This window comes from Leucopleurus acutus (genome assembly GCF_964270905.1).
Source record: "Leucopleurus acutus genome assembly, chromosome: 4".
In the NCBI taxonomy this organism is placed as follows: domain Eukaryota; kingdom Metazoa; phylum Chordata; class Mammalia; order Artiodactyla; family Delphinidae; genus Leucopleurus; species Leucopleurus acutus.
This window is the reverse complement of record NC_139146.1, coordinates 145,277,669-145,297,683: the sequence shown is the minus strand read 5'-3', so window position 1 is coordinate 145,297,683 and position 20,015 is coordinate 145,277,669. Positions and strand designations below refer to the sequence as shown.

General features: G+C 38.0%; 1 protein-coding gene across 3 annotated transcripts in view; it reads left to right on the top strand.

Moving 5' to 3' along the window:
- The window catches only part of GRID2 (glutamate ionotropic receptor delta type subunit 2), a gene marked incomplete at both ends in the record, with an annotated part of 1,370,777 nt that overhangs the window by 992,515 nt on the left and 358,247 nt on the right, over positions 1 to 20,015 (top strand). For all 3 annotated transcript variants that reach the window (XM_082838450.1, XM_082838451.1, XM_082838449.1), the window contains one exon: positions 12,464 to 12,565. In XM_082838450.1, coding sequence (XP_082694576.1) covers positions 12,464 to 12,565 — 102 coding nt within the window. The remainder of the gene's footprint in view (positions 1 to 12,463; positions 12,566 to 20,015) is intronic.

Below are 20,015 nucleotides of genomic sequence, written 5' to 3'. Positions count from 1 at the left end.
TCTTTTTCATTTATTTCTGATCTGATCTTTATGATATCTTTCCTTCTGCTAACTTTGGGATTTTTTTGTTCTTTCTCTAATTGCTTTAGGTATAAGGTTAGGTTGTTTATTTGAGATGTTTCTTGTTTCTTAAGGTAGGATTGTATTGCCATAAACTTCCCTCTTAGAACTGCTTTTGCTGCATCCCATAGGTTTTGGGTCGTCATGTTTTCATTGTCATTTGTTTCTAGGTAGTTTTTAATTTCCTCTTTGATTTCTTCAGTGATCCCTTGGTTATTAAGTAGTGTGTTGTTTAGCCTCCATGTGTTTGCATTGTGGTTGGAAAAGATACTTGATACAATTTCAATTTTCTTAAATTTACCAAGGCTTGATTTGTGACCCAAGATATGATCTATCCTGGAGAATGTTCCATGAGCACTTGAGAAGAAAGTGTATACTGATGTTTTTGGATGGAGTGTCCTATAAGTATCAATTAAGTACATCTTGTTTAATGTATCATTTAAAGCTTGTGTTTCGTTAGTGATTTTCATTTTGGATGATCGGTCCATTGGTGAAAGTGGGGTGTTAAAGTCCCCTACTATGAACGTGTTACTGTCGTTTTCCCGTTTTATGGCTGCTAGCATTTGCCTTATGTATTGAGGTGCTCCTATTTGGGTGCATAAATATTTACAATTGTTATATCTTCTTTTTGGATTGATCCCTTGATCATTATGTAGTGTCCTTCTTTGTCTCTTTTAATAGTCTTTGTTTTAAAGTCTATTTTGTCTGATACGAGAATTTCTATTCCAGCTTTCTTTTGATTTCCATTTGCATGGAATATCTTTTTCCATCCCTTCACTTTCAGTCTGTATGTGTCCCTAGGTCTCAAGTGGGTCTCTTGTAGACAGCATATATATGGGTCTTGTTTTTGTATCCATTCAGCCAGTCTATGTCTTTTGGTTGGAGCATTTAATCCATTTACATTTAAGGTAATTATCAATATATATGTTCCTATTACCATTTTCTTAATTGTTTTGGGTTTGTTATTGTAGGTCATTTCCTTCTCTTGTGTTTCCTGCCTAGAGAAGTTCCTTTAGCATTTGTTGTAAAGCTGGTTTGGTTGTGCTGAATTCTCTTAGCTTTTGCTTTTCTGTAAAGTTTTTAATTTCTCCATCAAATCTGAATGAGATCCTTGCTGGGTAGAGTAATCTTGGTTGTAGAGTTTTCTCCTTCGTCACTTTAAATATGTCCTGCCAGTCCCTTCTGGCTTACAGAGTTTCTGCTGAAAGATCAGCTGTTAACCTTATGGGGATTCCCTTGTATGTTATTTGTTGCTTTTCCCTTTCTGCTTTTAATATTTTTTCTTTGCATTTAATTTTTGATAGTTTGATTAATATGTGTCTTGGCATGTTTCTCCTTGGATTTATCCTGTATGGGACTCTCTGTGCTTGCTGGACTTGAGTAACTATTTCCTTTCCCATATTAGGGAAATTTTCATCTATAATCTCTTCAAATATTTTCTCAGTCCCTTTCTTTTTCTCTTCTTCTTCTGGGACCCCTATAATTCGAATGTTGGTGTGTTTAATGTTGTCCCAGAGGTCTCTGAGACTGTCCTCAATGTTTTTCATTCTTTTTTCTTTATTCTGCTTCTCAGTAGTATTTCCACTATTTTATCTTCCAGGTCACTTATCGGTTATTCTGTGTCAATTATTCTGCTATTGATTTCTTATAGCAAATTTTGAATTTCATTTATTTTGTTGCTCATTATTGTTTGTTTGCTCTTTAGTTCTTCTAGGTCCTTGTTAAATGTTTCTTATATTTTCTCCATTCTATTTTCAAGATTTTGGATCACCTTTACTATCATTACTCTGAATTCTTTTTCAGGTAGACTATTTCCTCTTCATTTTTTTGGTCTGGTGGGCTTTTACCTTGCTCCTTCATCTGCTGCATTTCTCTGTTTTCTCATTTTGCTTAACTTACTGTGTTTGGAGTCTCCTTTTCACAGGCTGCAGGGTCATAGTTCCAATAGTTTTTGGTATCTTCCCCCAGTGGCTTAGGTTGGTTCAGTGTCTTGTGTAAGCTTCTTGCTGGAGGGGCCTAGTGCCTGTGTTCTGGTGGGTGGGGCTGGATCGTGTCTTTCTGGTGGACAGGTCCATGTCTGGTGGTGTGTTTTGGGGTGTCTGTGGCCTTATTATGATTTTAGGCAGCCTCTCTGCTAATGGGTGGGGTTGTGTTCCTGTCTTGCTAGTTGTTTGGCATAGTGTGTCCAGCACTATAGCTTGCTGGTTGGTGAGTGGAGCTGGGTCTTGGCACTGCGATGGAGATCTCTGAGAGATTTTCACCCTTTGATATTATGTGGTGCTAGAAGGTCTTTGGTGGACCAATGTCCTGAAGTTGGCTCTCCCACCTCAGTGGCACAGCCCTGATGCCTGGCTGCACCAAGAGCCTGTCCTCCACACAGCTCAGAATAAAAGGGAGGAAAAAAAGAAAGAAAGAAAAAAGAAGATCAAATGAAATAAAGTAAAATAAAATGTTATTAAAATAAAAAATAATTATTAAGAAAATTTTTTTTTTGTGGTACACGGGCCTGTCACTGTTGTGGCCTCTCCCGTTGCGGAGCACAGCCTCCGGACGTGCAGGCTCAGTGGCCATGGCTCACGGGCCCAGCCGCTCCACAGCATGTGGGATCTTCCGGGACTGGGGCACAAACCCGTGTCCGCTGCATCCGCAGGTGCACTCTCAACCACTGCGCCATCAGGGAAGCTCAAGAAGAAAAAAAAAATTTAATTAAAAAAAAAAAACAGAACCCTAGGACAAATGGTAAAAGCAAAGCTATACAGACAAAATCACACACAGGAGCATACAGATACACACTCACAATATGAGGAAAAGGGGAAAATATAATATATCTTGCTCCCAAAGTCCACCTCCTCAATTTGGGTTGATTGGTTGTCTATTCAGGTATTCCACACAGGCAGGGTACATCAAGTTGATCGTGGAGCTTTAATCCGCTGCTTCTGAGGCTGCTGGGAGAGATTTCCCTTTCTCTTTGTTCGCACAGCTCCCGGGGTTCAGCTTTGGATTTGGTCCCGCCTCTGCGTGTAGGTCGCCGGAGGGCGTCTGTTCTTCGCTCAGACAGGATGGGGTTAAAGGAGCAGCTGATTCGGGGGCTCTGGCTCACTTAGGCCGGGGTGGGGGGGGGAGGGAGGGACACGCAGTGCGGGGCGGGCCTGCGGCGTCAGAGGCGGCATGACGTTGCACTAGCCCGAGGCGCGCCGTGCGTTCTCAGGGGGAAGTTGTCCCTGGATCACGGGACCCTGGCAGTGGCGGGCTGCATAGGCTCCCCGGAAGGGGGGTGTGGATAGTGACCTGTGCTCGCACACAGGCTTCTTGGTGGCGGCAGCAGCAGCCTTAGCATCTCATGCCCGTCTCTGGGGTCCGCGCTGATAGCCGAGGCTCGCGCCATTTCTGGAGCTCCTTTAAGCTGCGCTCTGAATCCCCTCTCCTCGCGCATCAGGAAACAAAGAGGGAAGAAAGTCTCTCGCCTCTTCGAAAGCTCCAGAGTTTTTCCCGGACCCCTTCCCAGCTAGCCGTGGCGCACTAACCCCCTGCAGGCTGTGTTCACGCCGCCAACCCCAGTCCTCTCCCTGGGATCCGACCTCCGAAGCCGGAAACCTGAGCCTCAGCTCCCAGCCCCGCCCGCCCAGGCGGGTGAGCAGACAAGCTTCTCGAGCTGGTGAGTGCAGGTCGGCACCGATCCTCTGTGCGGGAATCTCTCCCCTTTGGCCTCTGCACCCCTGTTGCTGCGCTCTCCTCTGTGGCTCCGAAGCCCCCCCCCCCCCGCCACCCGCAGTCTCCGCCCGCGAAGGGGCTCCTAGTGTGTGGAAAGCTTTCCTCCTTCACAGCTCCCTCCCACTGGCGAAGGCCCGTCCCTATCCTTTTGTCTCTGTTTTTTCTTTTTTCTTTTGCCCTGCCCAGGTACGTGGGTACTTTCTTGCCTTTTGGGAGGTCTGAGGGCTTCTGCCAGCGTTCAGTAGGTGTTCTTTAGGAGTTGTTCCACGTGTAGATGTATTTCTGATGTATTTGTGGGGAGGAAGGTGATCTCAGTGTCCTACTTTTCCGCCATCTTGAAGCTCCTCCCTTTATTAAGTTTCTTGTTTAAAAATCATCTAAATTGGGCTTCCCTGTTGGCGCAGTGGTTGAGAGTCCGCCTGCCGATGCAGGGGACACGGGTTCGTGCCCCGGTCCGGGAAGATCCCACATGCCGCGGAGCGGCTGGGCCCGTGAGCCATGGCCACTGAGCCTGCGCGTCCGGAGCCTGTGCTCTGCAATGGGAGAGGCCACAACAGTGAAAGGCCCGTGTACCGCAAAAAAAAAAAAAAAAAAGAAAATCATCTAAATTTGTTTAGTACTCAAAAAAATTTGAAGTCCCCCTTTGTCCCAGGAATTATGTATTTAATAAAGTGGAGGATACAAAACAGCAATCTTTCCTGACTCCATGGAAACTTACAGATAGTTGGTACAATAAATGTTAATCATAAAAAATACAGATTAAAAAATTTAACTGTGATATTACTGTAAAGAGAGGAACATGATGCTGTATTGGAGTGACATGAGCTAGCTTGGGGGTGGGTCAGGTTGTCAGGGAAGGTTTACCCCAAGCTATAGATGTTTACATTGAGATCTAAAGGATGAGTAAGAGTGAATTCAGTAATTCCTTGAAGAATGGCAGGTTCCTAAGATTATTCCAATCAATGAAGACTGTATATTCAAAATTATTGGTTCTCACGTTTGGCTAAACTTTGGAATCATCTTGGAAACTTTAAAAAATACTGATACCTGAACCTGAAAAATAAAATACTGATACCTGGATCACATGCCCAGAAAGTCTGATTTAATTGGCATGGCATATGGCTTTCGCATTGGGATGTTTTTTAACTCCCCAAGTGGTTCTTTTATACTTCTATGCTTCAGAAACAGTTTAAATCCTTAAGGCAGGAGAATTATGTCTAACTCGTGAAACTGAGGGAAGACTAGTGTGGTTGGAGTCCAAAGAATGAGAGGAAATGTGATATGACCTGAGACTGACTGTAACATGTGACACATCACACAGGTTTTGGTTGGCCACATTAGAAGTCTGGTCTTTATCTGGAGAAAAATAGATAACTATGGGAAGAACTTAGGCAGAGGACATCATATCTACATGTATGTTTATGTTTGCAGTGTAGAGTAAAGATTGTAAAAGAGAAGCTATGAAGTTAGCTTGGACTATGATGGTGGCAGGGAGATGCTGTGAAGTGGATTTGAGAGGTTCTTTTTAAGGAGTTGAAATTGGCAGACTGGCAGTTGATTAAATATGAGAGATGGCAAGACTGACTTGTTGGTTTCTGGCTAGTAGAACCGAATGGATGCTAAGGGGTAGATTGTGAGCTTAATCTTATGATATTAGAGGTGCCTTTGAGATATCTAAGCAGAGATGTTGAAGAGATAGAATATAAGGAGACATCTGAGCATGAGATTTTCAGTTGTTTGGGAACAAAGATCTAAAGTGCAATAGCTTTACATTAAACGTTGTAAGTTTTATAAAAATAATTATTTTAGTTGTATAAAACACTATTGTAATAGGCAGTGGGCACCTACAGATAATTAAGATGAGGAGATAGGAAAGACTGAGAATTCTAATGTGATTTTAAAATGAAGATCCCTTTAAAACATCTCAAGGTAGCATGGAATGAAAGAGAAGAAATCCAGCAACTTTTATCAGATTGTAATCATTAAATGCTAAAATATTATTAGGAAGAAAATTCTGATCAGAAAGAAAAGGAGAGCTAATTGAATTTTAGTGACAGGAGTCATCCTGAAGCAGCACAAAAATTGTCAGGGGTACAGTATTACAGTAGGACACAATATCAGGTTGGGGATATTTTGTTTTTTATTCAGCTTAAACTAGAGACTAGCCAAAAAGATAGAAGAATAAAGAGGACAGCAGGAGTTTCAAAGTATGCATTCGTTTATCAGATATCTATTAGGACCTATCATGTACCAGTACACCAATGCTATGATAAGGACTACGGCTACAACAATAGACAAGGTAAGAATTATTCAGCTTCACAGAGTTTATAGTCTCCTATCCTACTTAAAACAAGAAAAATAAAAGAGTTTATTTGAGAAAGTGTCCCTAGTTAGCTTTTGCAAAGGAAGCCAGTAAAAAGAATGCCTTTATCTGATAAGGTTAAGTAGCCATCCTATGAGATTGCATTTGCTGGGTGTTAGGGCATGTCTTAGGGCAGTGGAGATTCTGATTTAATTGTTCTGGGATTAGGCAGGGCATCAGAATTTTATAAAGCTCTCCGGTTATTCTAATATGCAGCCAAAGTTGAGAAGTATGTTTAGCTTTAGAAGTATGTTTCATCACTAAGACTAGTGACTCCAGATGATGAGGCTGAGAAAGGAACAACAACAACAAAATGCTGATTATATAGGAGTAATAATAATGAACACTTCTTCAGTTTTTATGTGCCAAGAACACTGCTAAACACTTGACATATATTAAGTCAGTTAACAGTCCCACCAGTCCTTATGAGGAAGCCTTTTTTTTTTTTTTTTTTTTTTTTTTGGCGGGGGTGGTACGCGGGCCTCTCACTGCTGTGGCCTCTCCCGTTGCGGAGCACAGGCTCCGGACGCGCAGGCTCAGCGGCCATGGCTCACGGGCCCAGCCGCTCCGCGGCATGTGGGATCTTCCCGGACCAGGGCATGAACCCGTGTCCCCTGCATCGGCAGGCGGACTCTCGACCACTGCGCCACCAGGGAAGCCCGAGGAAGCCATTTTTACTCTTCGCATTTGAGAGGAAACAGAGGCCCAGTGGCCACACCCAGCAAGTGTCAGAGCAGGTCCTTGAACATAAGCAGTCTGGTTCTGGAGTTCCTGATCTTAACCACTATGCTGTATTTTCTCTAAATATAGTGTAATAGTAATTTTACACTAAGAATTATAAACAAAGTGAAAACATATAATAATGGCAGAGTATTATTAAACCAGTCAGATACCAGTTGATAACTGAGTGGTTATTAATAGCGCCATAAACACCTTTGAGCTATTTCTTCATATATATATACAGAGAGATAGATATGGATATATAGCTTCTCACGTTTATAGTCTTAATTTGTGGAAATCAGTTAACAAGTTTGTCTTGTTGTACATGTACCTGGTTACATAGTACAGAAGGTTTTGTCTTCAGCAGCAATGCAGGGAGATATAAGCTGTAGAATCAGGTAATTTTTTTTTTTCTGACTTTCATTTTCTCCTGAAGGAAACTCTAATCGAAAGAACGACTTCTACTTCATGGTAATGACCAAGCTGTAGGATTAAAATCTTAGGAGGAAATACTCATCCCCTGGGGAACAAGTCTCACAAATTGAACCTATTTTACAGGTGGAAATACCATAAAGAAAATTATTTTTGGAAGGATTACTGACACACTGTGTTCTGTACATGTCAAAGAAAAAAAACATTCCGATTTAACTCTATAAAACATGTATCTGAGCCAACCTGGCATATGTATTTTTTTCTTACACTTTCTATCCCATTACAGAAGTAATATCTACCAAATAATGCTGTGCACTTCTAAACGGCTAGCTTTCAGCTACTTCGTCATGCTGTGGTCATTCCGTCTTTTCCTCTGAAGGCTGAGAAAGCAAATAAAGGAAACATAGTGCTTGGGAGCATATAGCCCCAGTGCTGTGGACATTATGTGTCCTGAAGTTGGAACTTTGGTACTATAGCCAGGCTTGGTTTGTTCCATATGAATACAGTCTAGTACATGTAGGGGATTCTGTTTGGTATTCAGTTAAGAGCTCTCTTGACTCCTGTTATTAAAGCTTATAAACTATTGAGTGTAAAATTAAACAGTTCAGCTCTTTTTGACATTGCAACATTGCCTGAAAAATAGTGATGTAAAACCCAAGTCAAACGTCATTCTTTAAAGCCCCTGGGCAAATAAAAAGTGAAAACATTGAGGGGAAAAGAGTAAATGTCTAAAACTTGGTCATTTACTAATGACACAGTATATAATGTTAGGAACATGCTACTGTGCTCATGCAAATACATCAACCAGTTTGTTGAACACAGATATTACATTGATTTTAACAGAAAGCTGCAGGGTTATTATTGCTAAAGCTCCAATGAAGGAAATAATTAAAACTTTAAGCATTTTAGGGTTTTAAAATCAGTTTAGGCAATAACCAGAAAATACTATAGGAAATAGATATTCTGTAATTGAAAGGAAATTGAATTGGTCTTTATTTTTTTAATCCCTTTTAAATTTTCTCTAGACTGCCAGACCATGGAAGACAGAGAATCTCGTTTTGCTATCAGCAGTGTGACTTTCTGTACATCTCATGTGCTGCAGAGACCACTTTTATTATTTGTACTTAGAAAGTGCTCAGCTGAATAGATAGTATTATGAAATTTCGTGTGCATTATCTTTGTTAGTCTCTAGCCTCATTGTTTAAAACTAAAACAGAAACACAATCAGACAAAAACAGCCTTCTCCACACGAGGAAAGTCAAGTTAAAGACATTTCAAACAATGAAACCAGAGAAGTTGTTAGATAAGTCTCACACTTGAACCTGAGTGAAATTCTTTTAGTTCTTATCAAACACTATGCCTGTCAATCTTGCTATGCTGCAAGGACTGTGACCCATTGTAGATACAAACTCAGTGTAGATCTATGTGAACCTAACTCATTTTTCTTGCTTATTATTGGAAGGAGTTTTTACAATCAAACAAAATAGCTTGAAGTGAATCTCAGGGAGGTGACTGGATATGAACAGAAATTAAGGAATCTTAAAACTTGAGTAATCCTTCAAAAAGGTGTGTATAATCAGCCTTTCCCTTATAATGAGGATAATAATGATACCTTCCTCATTGGGTGGTTTTGAGAATAAATTAATTAATATATGCAAAGCTCTCTGATGATTAGCACATACTGTGCACTATGTATGTGTTATAATAATTTTTATAAAAGTGACATTGATGGTGATGATTTTGCCTTTTAAATTTTATTGCCAAAATATGAATTCACTCACTATTATATTGAGCCAGCCACTTAACAGTACCGAGGCTTATTTTCCTTGACTATTAAAATAGGAATACTATCTTCTCTACCTTCCTTAAATAGATCGTGTTTATGAAAAGAATTTTTTAAGCTATGAAACAGTACGGCAACTAACAAAACTGAATCTGGACTTTAAAAAGCAATAGTTACATGTATATATATGGCTGAGTCACTTTGTTGTACACCTGAAACTAACACATTGTTAATCAACTATACGCCAATATAAAATAAAAAGTTAAAAAAAAGCACATCAGTTTAAATCCTAATTTCATCTCTTTGTAAATAAGTGACCTTAACTGAATCCTTAATTTTTATGTCTATAAAGTAATATTGATAACAGCACCATCTCATAAAGTTATTTTGAGTCTTAAATGAGATCATGTATGAAAAGCTCAGTACCATGGCTGACGCATAGAAAGTATTCCAAAAAATGTAAAAAAAAAAAAAGTTCTATTCAATGTAGGAAATGAATATTATTGTAATTTTTAAATGATTTCTTTATTACAACCTATGTTGATATGTGATGAGTGGATATACTTTATTTCTAGTTTTCCAGAGAATCTGTATCCTGAAATATCTCTGTATCAAAATTTCATCTCTAGTTTTTGGTGACCACAGCTAACATTCAGTTAACATTAAGTATTGGAGTGGGTGAATATGCAGGAATACCTGAGTTAAGTAAAAGGAGTTACCAGTCTTAAAATATAGACTGTTGTTATTAAGAACAGGAACAACTTTTCAACTTTCTAAGTACTATAATCAAAAGACATGCGAGTCAGATGGCAAAAAAAAAAAATAAAGAAAGAAAACAGAAAGGTGAAAAACCTTCATAAAGCAGAAGAGAAAATTATATGGCCTGTAGTATATATGAGAGAATCTGGCCAAACAATAAAAAACTTCATATCAACTTATTGACCTGCCCACCATGCACACACTTGATATTAAAAATAAACCTCCAAGGAAAGACTTTTATTGGCTCGGGTCAGACGACCAACTGTTAACAATTGCTAAACCCGAGAGTCAGAGTCATGAAAAAATTTGGATGATTTGGAACACTTGTCTAGGGATGGAAAAAGAAAGCATTTCTCCAAAAGGAGGGATGGGGTTTGTGGCCATGCATGGTCACTGGTAGAAATCAGTGTGAATAAAAAGAAAAAAAAGAGAGAGAGAGGAAGGGGAGAGAAGAGAGAGAGAGATAAGAAACACTATATATAGTACAAATAGTACTATAGTATATTAGTATAGTTTAAACTATAGTTTAAGTCACTGCCCAGGTCGGAAGATAAGATACAGCCACCTCCTTACCTCCTCCAAATGCTTTTTCGTTACTGTTATTTCAAACCCCCAAACACTAGAATGCTCTAGAATTTTTCAATCATTGACTGTATTTAGTTATGTTTAAAGGAAGACATAATTAAGAAGAAGCTGGAAATTATATATTTTTAACTGTTTGTCCAGAACATTGTTGAAACAAACTAGTCAGCAGGTTTTGTTGGTATTCCAGTAGTAAATGTTTTGACTAGTCAATACACCAAAATGCTATGTTCAGGCTGGCACTAACAGATGTCATTTGTCAATATTTAGGCAAACTGACAGTAGGTTCACCAAACTAAAAAAACAACTCCAAGGGAGAAAAAACCCTGTGTTTACTTCGGCAGTTTAAACGTATTAGTCATGAGTAAGATCATGTCCTAAAAGCTATTAATTTAACTTAGAATTAAGTAATATAATAGTAAAAGACGGATAGCACATTGGAAATTTAGCTTTTCACTTCGTTTTAGATCTCTTTTTCCACCAATATTATTTGGTCTAGGGAAATAAAACCTTGAAGAAGTAATTAGAAAAAGTGCACGTCAATAAATGTAATTGAGGATAGACTTCGGTTGACCTCAGAAGAGAACAAAAGCTCAAAAGAAATTTCATAAGGTTTTAAATTTGGCAAGAGGACTACAGTATCTCTGGTAACTAGACTTTCAACGCATGTGGATTTGCTAATTGGATCTAAGTTCTAATTAGACTTTTATGTAACTAAAAATGACACATCACTGTATGAATTTAATGTGCTTTTGCAGTTGAAACCAACAATTAGCAGCCTTTTGCAAATTATTTTAATAAGAAAAATGCTGGCTTTTTGTTTACATTGTGACATCCATTTCTCTTAAGATATATTGTATACATTTTAGTTTTCTCAAATACCATTTGTGGAGCTCAAAGAGAAACTTGAGTTTTAATGGGAAGCACCCAAATTGTTTATTTGTGAGGGAGACTTGCCAGTATGTTAATGACTTCAGAAGCCACAACAAAACGCAATGCAAGGAAATAATAGTCTTTCAGAGGAAGCAGCACAAATAACCAGGTGCCCCTGTAAACCATTCAGTTAACCAAAACAGTCTTTGAATATGACTAAAAGTCTGTTACATTTTTAAAGCATGCAAGTATGGAATAAGTTCCCAAATGTAAAGGCTCATGGAGCTGGTATCAGGATTAATAGTATGATGTATCTTCCCAAGATGTGCATTGCAAAATTCTCTTTGCAGCTTTGCTTCTTCGGCAGATATCTGCTAATCCAAGTCACAGCACCTCTCTTTCCTCCTTAGTTTTGAATTGAGAGTCACCCATTTTTATCCCATTGTGATTTATAGGAAGTAATTTTAAGACTGGTAGTCCTCAGGTTTGGATATTACAAGACATAAGAACTACGTGAGAATGTAAAATTAAACCAGTATCTTGGAGAGCAAAGAGCAGTTAATCGTTGCAAGACTTTAAGGAAAAGGCTGCTGCCAGAGTCTTCCAGACAGATTGATAACACTGACAAAAAAGGCAAATTACATTGTTTTATGTACTGTGAATACTTGAAAACAACAAAGCCATATAGATGATTTTCTTTCCTCAAGTAAAAGCTGTAACCCCTCTAACCACATTAAAAATCTTACAGTTTTATGTTCCGTTAAAAGCAGTGTAAGATCTAATTAAAACCACTGAAACTGTAAAAAAAATCTAACTTGTGTAGTAATTGGTATATTAGAACAGGCATTATGCTAGAATTATACGTGCTCTTATTTTTCCAATTAGTGTATTACTGGGACTGAGTTATTGGTGTATTTATAACTCCTCATTAAGTCACATGTCCTCAGTGAGTCCCCTAAAGCATGTTGGATACTGTCATATGCCATGTGATGATATTTAAAAGCAGGAGATAGCATAGCATTTTTGCTTGCTTCATTTGCTATTAAACAGGAAAAGCTGCACAGGACACTTCCTATTATCAGTGACTCCAAGATTTATCCCACAGTTCTCTGAAAGGCCTATATATAGGTGATTGGACTGTTCTTCAGGCAGAAAAGTGACCAAGCTATTTCATCTTTCAGCTTGGGTGCTGGACTCCTGTCACAGGGCTGAATGGGTCCCTGACTGACAAGAAACTGGAGAATAACATGCGTGGAGTGGTCCTACGTGTGGTGACTGTTCTGGTAGGTCTGATCTGCCCCTTGCAGTTTTGGCTTCTAGATGTTCCTTTATCCTCCATTTCTTTATGTTTCATTAACTGATGTCATAATACTAAAGGAGCTGACTATGCATTCTAAGGGATTTGTAATGGTCATGTTTTCCAACCTTCAGTTTATGTGGATCAGAATCAGATTTTTACAGGCTTTTCCTTTAATTACAGTACTTTTGTCATAACTTTCTTAGACATTTTAGGCCAGATTTCCATCCTTCTCTACAGTTTCCTACACATGATAAAGTGAAGTTATCTCTCAGGCATTCTCTCACTGAAGCTCTATGGTCTATGTAAATGAAGATAACCATGCTAAATAAGGGTAGGTTTGATCAAACACAGTACATTCAGTAACACTAAAACATAAGCAGACTAAGAATATTTTTCTGGGAAGGACCTACTTCAAAGTAAAAATCATCCAGTTGTTTCGTAAATAATATTTATTACTAACCGTATTCAAGCTCAGTGCTGATTTCTGGGGACAGTGATGGTTAAAATGGACAGATATGATTCTGTCTTAAAAGAGCGTATCATCTAGTGATTCTGTGGCTATTACATGGGATTATACATGTGAAACATTTATTACAAATTAATTTACTTGGTATAAAAAGCAATAAATGGTAACTGTTATCATTATTCTATACATTATTATTTTCTCACATGATACACAAATAAAATAAGATGTCAAAAGAAATAGTCTTCAACAGTAAAATACTCACATGGGTACTATCTAAATAGCCATAAAACATGAAGACATGTATTCTCCCTGCCTGTTTCAACGTGATTAACCTTGTGCTACTTTATAGTACGTTTCAAAACGGAATAATCCATAGTTATTAACTTCAGTTTTTTTCAGAAAAGCCCACTTGTTTTTAAATTTGAAAAACTCTTTCTTATAGGCTAAAAAAATTGCAGAATTAGTAAACAGGAGAAATGGTCTTTTTTGGTATGTTGATGCTAATAGATGTTTATCAAGGTTTCTAACAGCAATAGCTGTCCTTTGTACATTGTTTAATACAATTTAAGCAGACTGAACATAATTTCATTGTCTAAAAGAAGGATCTGTGATATTCTCTATAAAAGGAAATTCAAACGAGTAATCTATCCTCCCTTTTTGCTGCCTATAATTGATTTTTATTGTTTTAATAAGATTTTTACTGTTTGGCAACTAATTATATTATGAGTACTTGACAACTTAATTGTGAATGTGCTTCTGTATGTATTCAAACATGTAGATATGCATTGGCACTGATGTGCTAATATTAAAAAAAGACATTTAAAGTACATTAAACTGTAATAGTCTCTTCTCTAGTGATTAACATGGAAACTCAGGTGAAAACTGTAATAAAAGACAATATATGTGCTTTGCTTTTGTCTTTGACATTCATATTTCAAGGCAAGCTAATCGCATTTAGTCATTAAACAAATATTTATTTAGTACTTACTATATGATAGACTTGGTAATGGGTTATCCATCTTATATGCATATTCATACCTCAAGGTGTGCAAAGAATCTTACTGGAGAGAAGCACATATAACGAAACAGCTAAGATGTATTAATTACTTACTATGTGCCAGATACTCTACTAAGTCTTTTTCATCTGTTATCTTAATCAGTCCTCACAGTATTTACAATAAATAGATAGTATTCTGATCCTAAGAATGTGGTTGAAGAAACTGAGACATACAGAGGTTGAAATAAATGTGGAAGATTATACAGATAGGAAGTAACAGAGAGAACGAGGATTCAAATCCAGGATCTGACTGCAGATCTCTTAACTTCTGCCTTTTTTTTTTTTTTTGCGGTACGTGGGCCTCTCACTCAACGGGCCTCTCCCGTTGCGGAGCACAGGCTCCGGACGCGCATGCTCAGCGGCCATGACCCACGGGCCCAGCCGTTCCGCGGCATGTGGGATCTTCCCGGACCGGGGCACGTACCCGTGTCCCCTGCATCGGCAGGCGGACTCTCAACCACTGCGCCACCAGGGAAGCCCAACTTCTGCCTTCTTAACATTACAATCTCTCTCCTCCAACTGTGATAAGTGTGCAAATTGAGGTAGCTATAGGATTTTCTTGATAGTTGGAAATGCTTAACTCTGAATAAGATGAAAGTGAGTTTTACTGGGAAAGCTTCACAGAACCAATTATTTTAAATTCATTTCCAGGCTGAGCAGAACGATTGCTGTTTTGTGCTTGAAATGGTACTGCCTCACACAGTGTTAATACCTGCATGCCCCAGTCTCACCTTCATGATTCAGAATGGTCTGTTTCCTGCAAGCTTAGCCCAGCACATATCCTGAATATGACTAGTGAATGAAGATATGGAAACAGTCTCTTTCCCCCAAGTTTTCTGTGGTGCAACATGGATTTATCAGTTGGGTGCCCAGTTGAGTAAAAGGTTGTTACACTTTTCACACTCCCACAATATACAGCCATTGTACTTAATAATTTCTCAGGCTTCCTGACTCTTCCTGTAATTCTTATTTGAATGGAAACCAGCCATGACTTTCTTATTTATTTCTTACAAGCACCTTTCCAGGTCTAGCTCTTACTTATATGGCCTTGCAAGCTTCCTCCACCCAACACTGAGAATCACTCTTTCCTAAATCCACCCAGCAACTCTAAAATCACAATGTCAACTAAACCCTGAAACTCAGATTTGGTCTATATTGGACTTGATTTAGCAAGCTGAACACAACCCCCTTGTATTCCAAGTATTTACCTCCAGCCATTTCCAGAAGGGAGAGAGAGGAGGGAGGGCTCATGTGTAAAGCCCCTGAGGGAAGGTCTCTCAGCTTTTATTCCATTCTAACTGTGATCTAGTCCCAGTCACACACACACACACACGCACACACACACACACACACACACACACACACACACCCTTTACTTCTTAGGAAAGTTATGCTATCGATGACACACGGGTTCATAAAATTGATTTTTCTTACCTAAGTTTTGAAACTCCTATTCCTATCGCTATTAAAGATATTTCATTGACTTGAAGGAAGTAATCTAATATTTATCTTAAACTAAATATTTCAGCACTATATTGTTTATGATGCCAGGGGCAAGTGAATGGTATTCAAATGGTTAATTGAAGAAAATTAAATAAAGGAATTATTAACAAATACTTTAAGTAAGGTTAAATAAGTCAACAAGGATGTTGAAGTGCCAGGGCCTAGATGCACAGCAAGCCTTGACAACCCTGAAGACTGATGTGACGTGGGAGAGAGCAGTATTAACAGATCTAGCTAGAGCCATGGGAGAAAAATCATAAAATAGTAGCTGTGACCTTTGTTATGGGAAGAGGATGGAGAAGGAGAATCAGTGTCAAAACGACATTCAGGCAGTGAGGAAATGGAGAGGAGGTTACCCCAATGTCACTTCTCCTATCTTTCCATCTCTTGCCATTGTTTCCAATTGCAAATACAACCAGAAATCAGAGGGCAAGGGAACCCAAGTAATGAAGGTCAGCTTTCCAGGTCACAGAGCAGGGCAGTGAGGGACTGGAGGGGAAACGGGAAAAACCATCACCAGCATCTCTTATTTGATCAAACCTGTTAAGAACTTTACATGTGTTAACTTATTTAATTCTTATAAAAACTCTACAAGAGATGCACTGATTACATTAAAGGATGAAAACAAGGCTCAAAAGAATTAATTAAATCTCTGTGTCCATATAACTAACAAGAGCCAGAGTTGAGTTTCAAGCCCACAGATCCTGGTTCCGGTGACTATGTCCTTAGCCCTCTGACATTCTGTCTTTGGGATCAGAACGAATTCATATTAGGTTTAAATTAAATATAACTATTGAGATTGCAAATATTATTGGATTAATAATTTAGGAACATTTTTTAAATGGCATCACATAAGGATGACTTTATATTCAACCATCACCAAAGCCATGTAAGTGTCTTAGAAATGGAGAAAAAGAAAGAAAGAATGTGAATAAAATTCCCTCTGCTAAACTCTGTTTCCATATTTGGTGTGCTGATCTCTACATCTTACCAAGTGGGCCAAGTATCTTACTATGAGGCACTTATTAAGATCATTTTTTTCCTTTTCACTTTTAAAGTTGTGCAAGTATGGATAGCCATAAATGACCAATTATGGCATTCAGTTTTTTCATGGTAATTCACAAAAGTTATTGGAAAAATCACTGAGTTATAAATATCATCATCATAATAATGAATACTTAGGAAAATAAAATGGAAAGAAGTTGGCAACAAATGAAAAGAAAGATTTGAGAAGCTATCCTGTAAGAAAAAGTACAAGATACCTGAAAAACATAAACTGGCATTTAGAAAGAGATCACTGATAAATAACTCTTATTTTCTTGATTCGGTTTTGCCTAAAACAGACACATCTGTTTCATCTCTGATGAAAGATGAACTCACTCATAAGTTGATTTGAGAAGTATTTATTGAGTACCTTTTCCTAGGTGCTTGGGGTACATACAAAACAGAGAAAGATACTGACTTTGGGGAGTTTCATTCTAGCAGGACATATACAGCGCTAAGAATATTTCTGAAAAAATGCAATGCCATTGTTCTACATTGAATATAGTGTACAATGCAGTATTCCTTTGCCTAAAACTACCATAAACATAATTGTATAACTTTATATACATATATAATTGGAAATTTATGGTAGAGCTGTGGTGGTGCTTTTTCTGTATTTTATAAATTCAAAAACATACAGTTTTTCATATTTTAATATCTTTGAATCAGGATGCATCTTTCAATTGATGTCTTCTTGCGGTTAAAATTGGCAGCATTTTTTGTCTTTATTAGTTGTAGGTAAAACAATTTTGCATCTTGCAATTGAAAACATTTTAGATTAAATAATATGTGGATGGTATCTTTACAAAATTTATTAAGTTAATGGATATTCCTGGAAACTTCATTTAACAAAACTGAGCATGAAGCCATCTTAAAGAGACAGACTATTTTAAAGAATACCTCCTGAAGAAAAGAAATAACACTAGGAAATGAAACCAATTTAAAAATATAGGAGAGTAATAGCAATGAAAAAAATTACTATCTAAACTAAAAATGTCACTAGACTCATAGAAAACATGCCAAGGCACATTTTTCACAGACCTAGAAAAAAAAATTTCACAATTTGTATGGAAACACAAAAGACCCCAAATAGCCAAAGCAATCTTGAGAAAGAAAAACGGAGCTGGAGGAATCAGGCTCCTGGACTTCAGACTATACTACAGAGCTACAGTAATCACGACAGTATGGTACTGGAAAAAAAAACAGAAATATAAATCAATGGAACAGGATAGAAAGCCCAGAGATAAACCCACGCACACATGGTCGCCTTATCTTTCATAAAGGAGGGAAGAATATACAATGGAGAAATAACAGCCTCTTCAATAAGTGGTGCTGGGAAAACTGGACAGCTACATGTAAAACAATGAAATTAGAACACTTCCTAACACCACACACAAAAATAAACTCTAAATGGATTAAAGACCTAAATATAAGGCCAGACACCATAAAATTCTTAGAGGAAAACATAGGCAGAAAACTCTGTGACATAAATCACAGCAAGATCCTTTTTGACCCACCTCCTAGAGAAATGGAAATAAAAACAAAAATAAATAAATGGGACCTAATGAAACTTAAAAGCTTTTGCACAGCAAAGGAAACCATAAACAAGAGGAAAAGACAACCTTCAGAATGCGGCAGAATATTTGCAAATGAAGCAACTGACAAAGGATTAATCTCCAAAATATACAAGCACCTCCTGCAGCTTAATATCAAAAAACAAACAACCCAATCCAAAAATGGTCAGAAGACCTAAGTAGACATTTCTCCAAAGAAGATATACAGATTGCCAACAAACACATGAAAGGATGCTTAACATCACTAATCATTAGAGAAATGCAAATCAAAATTACAATGAGGCATCACCTCACATCGGTCAGAATGGACATCATCAAAAAGTCTACAAAAAAAAAAAAGTCTACAAACATTAAATGCTGGAGACGGTGTAGAGAAAAAGGAACCCTCTTGCACTGTTGGTGGGAATGTAAATTGATACAGCCACTATGGAGAACAGTATGGAGGTTCCTTAAAAAACTAAAAAATAGAACTACCATACAACCCAGCAATCCCACTACTGGGCATATACCCTAAGAAAACCATAATTCATAAAGAGTCATGTACCAAAATGTTCATTGCAGCTCTATTTACAATAGCCAGGACATGGAAGTAACCTAAGTGTCCATCATCGGATGAATGGATAAAGAAGATGTGACATATATATCTCAGCCATAAAAAGAAACGAAATTGAGTTATTTGTAGTGAGGTGGATGGACCTAGAGTCAGTCATACAGAGTGAAGTAAGTCAGAAAGAGAAAAACAAATACCATATGCTAACACATATACTTGGAATCTAAAAAAAAATGGTTCTGAAGAACCTAGAGGCAGGACATGAATAAAGACACAGATGTAGAGAATGGACTTAAGGACACGGGGAGGGCGAAGGGTAAGCTGGGACGAAGTGAGAGAGTGCCATGGGCATATATATACTACCAAATGTAAAATAGATAGCTAGTGGGAAGCAGCTGCATAGCACACAGGGAGATCAACTCGGTGCTTTGTGACCACCTAGAGGGGTGGGATAGGGAGGGTGGGAGGCAGATGCAAGAGGGAGAGGATATGGGAATATATGTATAGCTGATTCGCTTTGATATACAGCAGAAACTAACACACCATTGTAAAGCAATTATGCTCCAATAAAGATGTTAAAAAAAAAAAAGAAAATACACCAAGGCAGCTTATATTAAAACTATACCACATAAAGCAAAGTCCACACTCTGTGTTGAGAAAGGTAAATTTCCCCAAGCAAATCACCATAAGAAGGGTGTAGCAGATAGGTGCCTACTGAGCCATCATTTTAAGAACATTTTCTTTTTCCTAAAATATTTTCTTATTATTAGTCTCACTTCTTGGAATTATTTTAGCAGGCCTTATTTCCCTGTGAAAATGGAGATGTTATCTGAGATCAGGGAAAGGTAAAACAGTATTGTATAGTACACCCTAACTATCAGCTTTGACTCAATAACTATTGTTGAACATCTGTTGTCAGCTAAGCACTGTGCTAATCCCAGAGAGGCAAAATTTAAAAAGATACAGTCCCTGCTTTCAAGGAGTTCCACATGAACTATTTTATCAACATTATTAAGTTCTCTATCAGAAAATAGGACCTGCTTGTGAAGGACTCAGAATTAAATACACTTGTGGGGGGCCTGGGAAAGAATGATAAAATAGAGACAGACAGATAGAAAGAGAAACGTATGTCACAGTCTTTTATGATCTAATCTCAACCGCGACATCCAGGACCAGCTTCGTGGGTTTACAGGACAATTTAATTTCTCATTTCACTGTGTCCTTTCATTCAGAACTATT